This window comes from Thunnus albacares, chromosome 12 (assembly GCF_914725855.1).
Source record: "Thunnus albacares chromosome 12, fThuAlb1.1, whole genome shotgun sequence".
In the NCBI taxonomy this organism is placed as follows: Eukaryota; Metazoa; Chordata; class Actinopteri; order Scombriformes; family Scombridae; genus Thunnus; species Thunnus albacares.
The window spans coordinates 11,061,013-11,072,327 of record NC_058117.1 but is presented as its reverse complement, the minus strand read 5'-3'; the positions used below and the strand labels follow the sequence as shown (position 1 = coordinate 11,072,327).

At 41.5% G+C, this 11,315-nt stretch overlaps 2 protein-coding genes across 3 annotated transcripts; one reads left to right on the top strand and one right to left on the bottom strand.

Annotated features, from left to right (window-relative positions):
• Positions 1-148: 148 nt before the first annotated feature.
• On the bottom strand, positions 149-10,536 carry nr2f6a (nuclear receptor subfamily 2, group F, member 6a). 2 transcript variants are annotated; one of them, XM_044368237.1, is made up of 6 exons: positions 10,446-10,536; positions 9,279-10,078; positions 5,613-5,707; positions 3,764-4,098; positions 3,288-3,534; positions 149-2,537 (listed from the first exon to the last, which is right to left on the bottom strand). In XM_044368237.1, exons 2-6 carry the CDS (start codon positions 9,545-9,547, stop codon positions 2,263-2,265), a joined length of 1,221 nt encoding a protein of 406 aa, XP_044224172.1. In that variant the 5' UTR covers positions 9,548-10,078; positions 10,446-10,536; the 3' UTR covers positions 149-2,262. The 2 variants fall into 2 exon arrangements, with proteins under 2 accessions (XP_044224172.1, XP_044224173.1); XM_044368238.1 differs by having other exon boundaries at positions 3,764-4,095.
• LOC122993370 lies at positions 3,798-10,772 on the top strand. The gene is made up of 4 exons (XM_044367498.1): positions 3,798-3,922; positions 9,393-9,614; positions 9,959-10,013; positions 10,530-10,772. The coding sequence occupies exons 1-4, from the start codon at positions 3,798-3,800 to the stop codon at positions 10,770-10,772; spliced, it is 645 nt and encodes a 214-aa protein (XP_044223433.1).
• Positions 10,773-11,315: the final 543 nt, after the last annotated feature.

Below are 11,315 nucleotides of genomic sequence, written 5' to 3'. Positions count from 1 at the left end.
GTTAAAACTCCTCAGTTTTTGTCATATGAATACACTTATTCATTTGTGGTACATGTTGCTGTGTTTATTTGGCATTATTCATACAGATGTAATTACAACACTTTTTCAAGTAGTTTGAAAAAACAAACATAACAAAAGACACATTGTCCTCTTTTGAATCTTTTAATAATGTTGCCATACACATAAAATTGAAAAACATAAGAACTCATTAACACAAAGATAAGAAAACATTAATAGTATATTTATCTTTTTTTATGACATGGTTGAGTTTGTTGACTAAAAGAATAATATTCAGATAACGTTCAAAAGGCCCGATGGTAAATCAAGAAGCAGAGTTACATCCTTTGACTTTGAGTTTTTTAATCAATAAATGCTGAAATACGTAGTTTTTTTATTCTTTCCTTTTTACTTGTGATGTTGTAAATTTGCCTCTTGAAATACCAGCGTGAGGTAAGTCCAGGTGGACCAGCGAATCAGGGCCCGTCCTCATTAAACTCGTGACAGATAGTGTGATGTTTTGGCATTGAAGATCCTCCTAGTGCAGTTTTTCCACAAGATCCTCATCCATTACAATATCGTCTCACATCCTTCACAACAGTAGGTACTCGCTGAGATGCTTAGAGATGCGAGCGTGAACATCCCTTTCTTCCATCTATGACCTATCAGCTGCAATGGCATGAAGCTTCTTTTTCTTTGACATCTGAACAGATGACAGAGGTATTTTCATGTAAATACATATAGAAAAAATAACATTTAGGAGCTAACAGTGAAAGCAATACTTTAATGTTTAAACGAACCTTGAATTACATAATGTAAAAAGAATGAAAACCATCTCAATTCAGCAGAGATTCAAAACAACATTTGAACATGCAAAAAGACAAAGTTGGCCTCAATATATACACATTTCAACATCATCATTACCCCCAGAAACAGCATTGATTGACGTAAACTGGTATTTAACTGGTGGTGTCGGTTATAAACTCTCTGATCACCAAATATATTCAGTAAGCTCATTATTATCATCTTGAATTGTCTTTCATATTGGAACCCAAGTTGAATTTACCTACATGTCAGCCTGCCGTTTCGTCAGTCAAACTCATATTCAAAAACACAAGTGAAAATTACTTCGGGGGATCTTTTAAAAAAGATACAAGACGAATGTTTGTGATGCTCATAAGACTCATTTCATATTTCATAGGTGTCCCAAATTCATACGGAATAACAAGGCAGTTGTCAAAAAAGAAGGCGGTTTCTGGTGAACAACATTTACAGAGGTTTGTGTTTACGAAATATCAGACTAAAGCCTTCTGATGGCTAGTGAGGTATTAGTCCGTTCTCATGTTACTGTGGCTTTTAAAAACAAAAAAAAAGCTTCTATTACAGCGACAGTGAGCCCTGTGAATGAATTTAAATGTATTGTTCATGTCTGAGGGTCAAGCAGTCAAAAGAGTCCATTCGTCTCTTTCTCTCTGCTTTGTGTTCTAATCAATCCATCTAAAAACCATCTTTTAGGATGATATGATAACTTTGGTGATTTTTTTCCTTGGTTTGATTTAATTTCTGTGCCATTTGAGCAGTTCCTTAGTTTCTTCCTCAGTGTTGAGGTAAGAGAGCAGTTAGTTCAGTATGATCTAAGAATGTCCTCTTCAGCAAAAAGGCCCTGCAGAGAGCCTTACTGTGCCTCATATTCAGTTCACTGCACAACCGCAGCTTTCTGACACTCCAGACTGTTGAATAACATCCATTGTAATAATAATATTGTATTTTAATGTCATGTGGATAAAAAGGTCACTGCATCACAAATGGAAAATGAGCCCAGTGTGGGAAAAATTGTTCTGTTGACTTTCAGTGGCAGGACAGTTTTGTCCTCTAAATGTGATTGTAGCAGGGTGCTGCTGCCCTCTACATGAAACTGCGGTGTCTTTAGTCACTGTGGCATGTGGGTGGTGACATGACTGGCTGTGGTGGCCATATCGGAGCCCAGCATGAGGAGCTCGTATCTGGCCTGAGACCTGGCACTAGAGCGACGGGGCTGGCAACGAGACAGATCCAGCCTGGCACCTGCTCCTCTTCTCTGGAGGCTTGTGTGGAGACAGAGAGCTTGTTTCATGAGGGGGAATAGAGCGGTTACAGTACAGTACATATGACGGCCAGCTGGCACTGCAGTTTGATAACCACACAGATGGATAGTGATGAGTCAAGAGGTTTCCTGTGGGTCCTTGTCGTCACTAATCCCAGACGGAGACCTCGTCCATCAGGGGGCTACTGTCCTGGGACATACGGCCAGCTGATCGAGCTTCCGGAAAGCTGCATGTCACGGATCAGCGTCTCGATGGGTGTCTTTCCTACCAGGCGCATGAAAAAGAGCTGGGAGATGAGGTTGGCGGGAACGGCACGCAGGGCAGGGAGGCGCAGTAGCAGGCGGCCGAAGCGCTGAGGCTGACTCGGGTACTGCATCCTCTCGTACTCTGTCAGAGCCACCTGAGCCTTCTCCTGCAGAGACTCCACGTGGACTGGGTCTGTTAGACCACAGGCATCTGAGAGGGAGGAGGAGGGAGTTACTTAATAGTGTGGGCAGGTTACATAAAGAGTCGTGATTAGCCTAGAGGAGAGTCGAGATCCCTGCAAATAACATGATAAAAAAGCCCCTGAGGGGAACACTTACAATATAGTGCCTCATCACCTTTACACTCTGTGAAGAATATATCATTTAAACCCTATAAACCCCAAAAATAACTTAAAAACATTATAACTTAAAAAAGATTTGAATAATTCAGGAGGTGGCAAACACAATAAGCATTTTGTTTATACAAGTCTTGCAAGTCTTAAAATGTACGGTGCTGCATGATGATCAATAACAGCACTAACTATTCAGCACATATGTGCTGTAGAACATTACTGCATTTTCATTAATAAGCCAGGAGATGGTGCCATAGTAAGTACATTCACAGATTAATGTGGCAAACTTTACTACAGCTGTCCTGTCACTTTAAGACAATTTTAAAACATATTTAACATTAACAATGTTTAGACAGTCCTTTAAAGTGCCTTAAGACTCACAGTTATCTATCAAAAGTGGCATCTGGGTGGCCTTGTGGTCTGACGAATACCATATAATCACATTCACAGTGTCCCCATTTTGATCTATGTTGCAAGTCTCTCCCCATGTTTCTTGTCTGTTTCTACATTTTCTACAAATGCCTCAATAAATGCCTCCACAAATGTACATAAGTGGCTTCCTAGTTTGGCTTTGCTGTGCGACTTGTATTGATAAAATGGTCAATCACCTGGCGAGAACAGTGCGATGGCCTTGAGACAGCTGTACTCAGCCGAGTCCACTTGCAGTCTGGTCAGCTTATCCACCTGGTCCTGGAACACCCTCACCTGGTCCATGAAGGACACCACGCGCTCAGCAGACATGGGCGAGGAGTGGAAGCCGGCCGCGGCCAACAAGGGAGCCATGTGGAGCGGTAAAGCCGACTGGGCTGCGTTGAGGATGAACAACTCGCTCCAGCTCAGCCTCAGCAGGGCCACCTGAGGATTTGTTAGCGTGTTAATCAGATAGCACTGCACTTTTATCATCAATTTTTAATGTGCATTGCATTCATTGTGTATTAATTGATGTGCACATATTTCTTCAATGTATCTTGTCTGTTTCTCTCCAACATTTCCAAGAATATCTTCTGATAACAAGAGAAAAAACTCTCTCTTATTTGTATGAATTGTGCAACACATCAAACATCAATAGAGTGAATCTGCTAACCTGGTCTGACACAGGCAGCTCAGGGAAATAAGGGATGTTCCTGGCCCACTCCACAGTGCTGAAGAGTAGCCGAGCGGCCAGTTCACAGATGTTATCAATGCCCATGGCATTATCCGGACCAGCCTGCTGGTTGTACTGGTGCCCGTACCGACTGCTGGGGTACGGCTCAGCTCTCAGCAACTGGGAAATGAGCTCTGACACCGGCTGACCTCCACCACTTCCTCCATTGTTGTTGTTGTTATAGAACTCCCCGCCTCCAAGGCCGCTGGCGCCACCTATAGGTGTGATGGAGGGGCTGAGGCTAGGCTGAGGTGGGATGCGACCGCGTTGAACTGCTGTAGTTTGGTTGGGGGACAAAGGGGAGGAGAGGAGAGGAGAGGAGAGGAGAGGAGAGGAGAGGAGAGAGGAGAGAGGAGAGAGGAGAAAGGCAGACAGAAGACAGAGAGAAGATTAGAGAGGAGATTAAAGCAAGATAAAGAGAGGAGGAAATTGTGAAGGACAAGGGGAGGTAAAGGAGGGGATTTGGAGAGGAAAAAAAGTTAAAACTGAGTTCAGCCAGCGGTATACGTCAGATTATAGACCGACAGGCTTGACCCGATTAGGAAGCTATTCTTCAAGATTAAAAGGAGGCACAATTGAGCCCAGACGGATCCCTCAACTAGAGCGTGAAACTGAGGAAATTTATTCTTATGCTCATCAGGCTAGATGAAGGTTATCTGGGAAACATAGACATGGGAACATAATATCATTTTCCATTCAAATGTTTGTTTTTTTTTGTTTCTGAAATATTAGCTCTGCAGGAGAATTATAACATGCCAATGCAGTAACCACAGTATATCTTCCAATAAGGAGATTGCTTCTGCACTCAAATATACCCTGTGAGCCTAAAAACACTGACGTAGGTAAAGAACCGTGGCCGTGACAGACAGCATTACTGCAAAAACTGAAACAGCAGCCAGATGACTGATGAGGCTTTCATTTGGGGTTCTGAATTCATGTGGAAACCATCTGTCCTGCTCTAGTGTCTTTGAGCAAGGCACTGAATCCTGAAGAAGCCACAGGAATGCTGCTCTGTAGCTGACCCTGACCTCTGACCTCCCTGTGGAGGCGGTCAAGCGAAGAGAATTTCTCTACAGGGAGCTATAATGTGTCTCATTAACATGCTTTATATTCTGAGGGTATGAGGAAAAAACAACAAATCACATACTCTTGTTTTTGAATTGAGACAACCTGTAACTACAGTCACAAACACTAAAGGTTAAATATTTTCTCACGTTTTAAAAGGTTGGGCAATGGAAAACGAATTTAGAAGTATTAGAGAAAATAATGGAAGAAAAGTGACTCTGCTAAATTTCTACCACAAATTATCCCATAAAGTATCTACATCCTGTATGCACAGTTCTGTGCATCTATCGGCATGACATTGAATGATGCCTCACTTGGGCTTCACCACTTAAGGTGAAATCCCATATTGGATTCTGCCTGATTGAGCCAACAAGGCAGAGGGTTTCTGCAGCTTCAACCAGAGGCTTAAGGCTCAGGGACGCAGGTGTCTTAGCACTGTATCCCTCTCAGTCACTCTTACGCAGGCACTAGATTAAGCCACTTAGTACATGGCATTGAGCTGACACGCATCGCTTGCTTAGCCATGATAGGGCCCAGACAGCCATGTGTGGCAATTTCTCTGGTCTGTGGAACTCGTGGAGAAGAGGCAAGATAATGGCAAAGAAAAATTGAACTATTTAACTATTAACTTTTTCTAAGAGCAGCTGTCACAATCACAGTGACTCCTGTCCTTGCGGTGGGATCAGAATGGATGGTGGATTTATGGATCAGGATGGAAAGATACCTTCTTTGCGCATGCCCACACGAAAACACTTCTTCAGGCGACAGTACTGGCACTGGTTCCGGTGGTGTTGGTCTATCTGACACTCTCTGTTTGACCTGCAAACATAAACAAATAATTATGGTAACATTTGTGATTGATCAGTTACTATGACACCAACTTTCAACATTGAGTTTTGGAAATAATCATTCTGTATTAATGCAGTAACAGTCTGGTTCACTGCAAATGTCAGAAAGTGTGATCTGCTTTCACCTCAACAAGTGGCTTTCTGGTTTCTTTTTATAGATTACATACGTGTCTACAGCCTGATAATGACGCTTCCTGTATATGATTCTCCTGAACATTAATTAATACTGTATATTAATAATGCATCAGCAAACTACATTTCCTACTACGGGCATTGCTACGGGCAATGTAATCACATTTAGATAGCAGATGGTTAAATGATTCAGGGTTATTTCAATCACATATCTCAATTGTTCTTATGTGTACTTTACAACTTACCCTTTAATTCTTATTGAGGAAGATCACAATTATAGAACTAAAACACTGTATGTGGTGAATAATTTAGATAAAAAATTAAATATGACAATTTATTTCTATGATGAATGACAACAGAAGTTTTTGTTTAACTCTGAAAATGTAGGGTAGATTATAGTGAGACCTTTAATATTGTCCATGTTATATTTGTAGTGTTGTGTATGACATGCTTATTTTAAGCAATATAACAAAGTAGGGCTGCAACTAATAATCATGGTCAGTATCAATTAATCTGCCAATTTTTTTGGAATATTTGGAAAAAAATTTTGGAATTTTAGCTTGAAAAATGAGTCAAACAATTAATCAACTGTCAAAATAGTTGCCTTTTAATTACTGTCGATCAACTAATCTATTAATCTAAAAGACTTGGAAAAACTACATTTACCAGAATAAAGCCACATGACTCGCTCTGAACTGTAACAATAGAGCTAACATCATCAGAATGCACATAACCTTAGGTTGGTGAGGGGACAGGATGGTTATTTCCCTGCTGTTTTATAAGAAATATTTAATTGTCTAAAGTCCCAAATGTCCTGTACCATAACTTTTCATATAGTAATGACCATAACATTAATACTAGGTGTGCATCAAGAGGTTGTTTTTCACTTCCTGTCTCAAAAACGAATGCAAAGCAACGTACTGTTATGAACAGAGGAATGAAAACATGGACTGGTTTGCCATCAGACATTTAAAAAGTAAGTCTGTTTTTAAAGAGTTTAAAGAAATACGTAATGGTACAGAACACCAGCTGCTCTCCAGCAGGAGGATGTTTTGCTACAGAATATGTGACTATATGATTATTAAGTAGGAATTTCTGTCATTTTATTCCTAGTCACTGTATATGTTGTTTTTAGTGGGACAACTGACATTTTTGAGCTGTAAATGTTTTTACTGACTATTTAGATATAGTGTGGGTACATTTTGTTGTTGTTCTTATCGTTATTGGTAGTTTTATTGTTGTTGCTTCATTGTTTTTTGTTTGTTTGTTTTAGTTCCCTTTTGCCTTGGATTTTATTACGCTATTGTTTTGCATTATGATGTAATGTTTACTTGGGTGGACCCCAGGAAGAGTAATTGCTACCTCGAAAGTGGCTAATGGGGATCTAGATTTGTAAAAATAAATAAAATAAAATAAAAAAGTCTGCTAATTGTTGCAGCTCTATAGCAAAGATATTTATGTAACTGTTATAGCACAAAGTAAGATTATTTAAATGTACATTTCAGTCATCAATTTATAGCCACTGTCTAAAAACCCTTAGATTATACAAAAAAATAGCAGAAATACAGTATATAATGTAGGATCAGTTTGTTTATTAACAGACTAAGATTTAGACTCAGCAATTTAACAACATGTTGGAAAGAGAGCAGCCACATTTCTTATGAAAATCAGACACTACAATGAATGTTATGACTTTTATCTCAGCATATACATTATCATCTATCATTAGATATAATCACGCATTGCTGTACTTTCCAACAACTTATTAAGTGTTAAGTTTTCTCAGAATTATATCGATAAACAAAAAGTTACCCATAATGGCCCTCCCTGGAGATAGGAGGTTTGACTCTTTTTACTGACTTCAGTTTTTATGAGTCACTCACGAAAGAGAGTTGGATTTTTGAGTCAATCGAGTCACCGAGTCAGTCACCCAGATCCTAGAGAATCCCCCACCAGTGAACGAACACTCGTCTACTGATTACAGCCTACAACTCCAACTCGGGCCCCCACTAGTACAAATACATAAATCTCATGAAATATTTCTCTCTCATCCCATCCATGAAACATACCATAAATTCCCGGGACTTAAATAATGTATTTGCTTCAGCTGCATCATTGGAAGAAATAAATTATTTTACACAACATATGAATTTAAAATGATTGTATTGCTTCCACTATAAAACGCCTGTTAGATTAATGTTACTAAACACGCGCTGTACTTAATCCCACTAAATAAATGGCTGTTTATGATATGAATAAATTATTTTATACAAAATAATGGTAATAAAAAATAACTCAAATGATTGTATTGATTATCATCTCTGCCAGGTGTAAGCCTGGAGGGGATCATGTGTCTGGTTGTGTGTGTGCGTACGTGTGTGTCCGTAGCTAATCTCACATACTACTGGACCAATCAGCCTAATATTTTTTGCGCACATTTATGACTGTATGCTCAAGGACCTCTCATGGTTGTGGTGATTCACAATTTTTGAAAAAACTATTTTATAACGCCATTTCTTATGAGCCTATAGTAAAGCTTAGACTTTCACCTTTTCAGCAGTCCTCACTATTTTACCATACACATTACGACATAGCAAAAGGCATTTCTGGCAATCGGCTAGGCTAAAAACAAGGCTTACATCTGTTGCAGGCCACATTTTGGCCTTTGTCGTGGCTCAAAAACTGTCATCCATAGAAAAGTTTAATCTCATCTTGAACTGGAGAATCTGCTGATTAATTCCATGTTTGGTATGTTACGATCCGCTAAAGTTTAAGCACGATACGACATGAATAAATCTGTTTCTGTTATGTTTGCTGCCATCTTGACTGTACACACCTGGTGGAGATCTGCACTCTTCTAGTTTAAAATGATTTTATTGTCATTCTGCTTAAAAGACGTGAACAGCCGTCAGTCCCATCTATGATCAGAACGGTCAGACTGGCATCCAACAGTCTGCTAATCATAAATTACAGACTGTTGAATTTCATGATTGATCAATCAGAATTGAGTGGTAGTAAACTACTAAAAATGGACAAATTCAAATTCATGGATGATTACTGACTGTGGCGGGAAACTTGTGAGTGAGTGAGTGAATGATTTGTTCAAGCTAGGAGAACAAGTAACGTTACTGAGTTTAAACAACAGCCAAAGTAGTTGCTTCTCTCACAATTAATACAGTAATTAACTTGACACAACTCCACAAATATAGTTAATTTAAGAGTTGCACAATAGTGACACATCATCTCACCGCCTTTTCGCAGTTAGCACTAATGTTAGCTAGCTAGCAGGTAGGAGGGGCGAGTCAGTGAATGAGTCAGTGGAGACGAGGACTCGTCACTGCCGAGTCAGTGAAATGAGTCGTTCGTCTCCAACGATTCGTCCACGTCTCGCACATCACCACCTCTCTCACCTGCAAGTGTAGCTCAGGTTGCGTCTGACGCTCCTCTTGAAGAAGCTCTTGCAGCCCTCGCAGGTGAAAACGCCGTAATGTTTCCCGCTTGACTTGTCGCCGCACACCACGCAGTCCACCACGCAGGCTTTGTCATCGTCGCCGGCCTCCATGTCGCTGCCCCCCGCCTGTGGAGACCCGTCCTCCTCCTCCCCCCTCAGGTAGCCCTTGTCCCCCAGCCCGTTGGTGCCCCCGTTGGGATCTCCCCAGCCCCCACTCACCATGGCCATCGCTTGGTTACCGAACCACCGCAGAAGAAAATGGGACAGTCAGCCAAAATTACTGGCTGCTGTCAAGGTAACATAAATATATATATAAAAAAGTCCAGATTGTTTGTTTCCCCTTCACCTGAAGAGAATCAGTATTTTCTGCTTGCCTGTGCTTTCATTTGTTAAATAAGTCTTGACTTTCTTTTTGAGAGTATATACAAACTGAGAAAAAAATAGTCCTCAGGCTAAACAAGCAGATGTAAATGAGAAAAAAAATAGGTTACAAGCTTTGAGGAGTAGAGTGTTTGGCAGAAAAAACAAGAACAGTTCAGTCTCCTCCCACTCCACTATGACCTGGAAACAGTCTCAGTGTGGCAACTTTTAGTTTTGCATGCCTGTAGACTTCAGTGTCTCTTTTCTTCTCTTATCCAGCTCACAGACACTCTGTGTTGTTTTCTTCCTCTCTTTTGGACCAATTCCTGAGATGGTGAGTCTTTTTTTTTTTTTTAAAGAGGAGCCCGGTCGCACGGTTTCACACTGCAGCCAGGGAACCTTTCACAGGAAACAATGAGTCAAACATACAGTACACATTCTCCAAAAGAGTGCAATGAAAGCAAGATTTGCTAGTTCTTGCAGATGACATGAGGTGAAAATTGTCTACTGCACAGCCCCACATACTCGTTCTCTTTTTCACTCTCACTCATACACTCCCAGCTCTGTCTCTGTAGCAACAGTAATGGCTGAAAAAGGACCTCAGTGTAGCTCGCCTTAGCACATGCCTGGAGAGGCTTTGACCAACCCTCTTAAAGTACCCCTTACACTGAATTTGTCCTTGCTCATGCTAATTATTCCTCACATAAGGCAGCCGTCTACATAAATATCCCCCTCTAAATCTCCCTAGAAATTATGTCAAGCTTACCTCAGAGTAAACATTAATGTGTTATGTCTATGGCTTCCCTCGTTCAGAAGGCGTGCTGGAAAATAAATCCTTTTCTCGCTCTAGATCTTCCTTCCATCCAGCGAGACTGAGAGCGCAGACACAGCTCTCCTATTCTGCTGTAATCCTCTCAGCGTCAGCAGCGGCAGCATTGTGACCCACAATGAAGACATTCCAGATCACCGCAAGCAAAACAACTTGATGGCCCCCACAACAACATCACTTCTCATGTGGTCGTGGGCTTCTTCCTCAAGGCACTGCCAGCTGCGGCAGCTGCAGCAGCAGCAGCAGCGGCGGCGGCGGCAGTAGCAGCAGCAGACGAGGCGACGTGGACTTGCCTGACCTGACTTACAAAATGCACAGTCTCTGTTCAAGTAGATCCTCCACACAAGGAAGTGCTGTCGTCCCCGCTCGCCGTAGCACGAGTGCTCGGTTGTGACAGTGTCCCTCTGTGCTGCTTCCTTCCAAAGGAAAAAAAAAAATTAAAGAAAGCAGGAGAGCGTCTGTCTGCTCAGCCCTCCATAGTTCCTGTGGTTGCTCTCCAGGCACTCATGCAGGCTTCTCCTTCCAGCCTTTTGTCAGTGCTTGCCCACCAAGAACTAATGACTTGCGGCCTAGCCCTGTGTGCTGCCCTTCGTCCGTTTGTGTGTGTGTGTGTGTGTGTATGTGTGAAGCCTTTCCCTATGGCTCAGGCGAAAAGGAGGTGGGGGTGGTGGTGCTCCTCTTCCCCCTCTCTCTCTCTCTCTCTCTCTCTCTCTCTCTCTCTCTCTCTCTGAATCAAATTATGATTCAAGAAAATGGCCACAGCGCGAGACTGGCTGGATTTTTTTTCCTTGCCTCTCTTTCCTCTTG

Coding starts and splice junctions, on each gene's coding strand:
- LOC122993370 (XM_044367498.1), top strand. CDS start 3,798: ATGTTCCTGGCCCACTCCACAGTGCTGAAGAGTAGCCGAGCGGCCAGT. Junction 9,615..9,958: donor AATTACTGGCTGCTGTCAAG/GTAACATAAATA, acceptor TCTCTTATCCAG/CTCACAGACACTCTGTGTTG. Junction 10,014..10,529: donor TTGGACCAATTCCTGAGATG/GTGAGTCTTTTT, acceptor TTCTCGCTCTAG/ATCTTCCTTCCATCCAGCGA.
- nr2f6a (XM_044368237.1), bottom strand. CDS start 9,547: ATGGCCATGGTGAGTGGGGGCTGGGGAGATCCCAACGGGGGCACCAAC. Junction 5,708..9,278: donor AACCTGAGCTACACTTGCAG/GTGAGAGAGGTG, acceptor TTATGTTTGCAG/GTCAAACAGAGAGTGTCAGA. Junction 3,535..3,763: donor AGCTGCCTGTGTCAGACCAG/GTTAGCAGATTC, acceptor ACAAATCCTCAG/GTGGCCCTGCTGAGGCTGAG.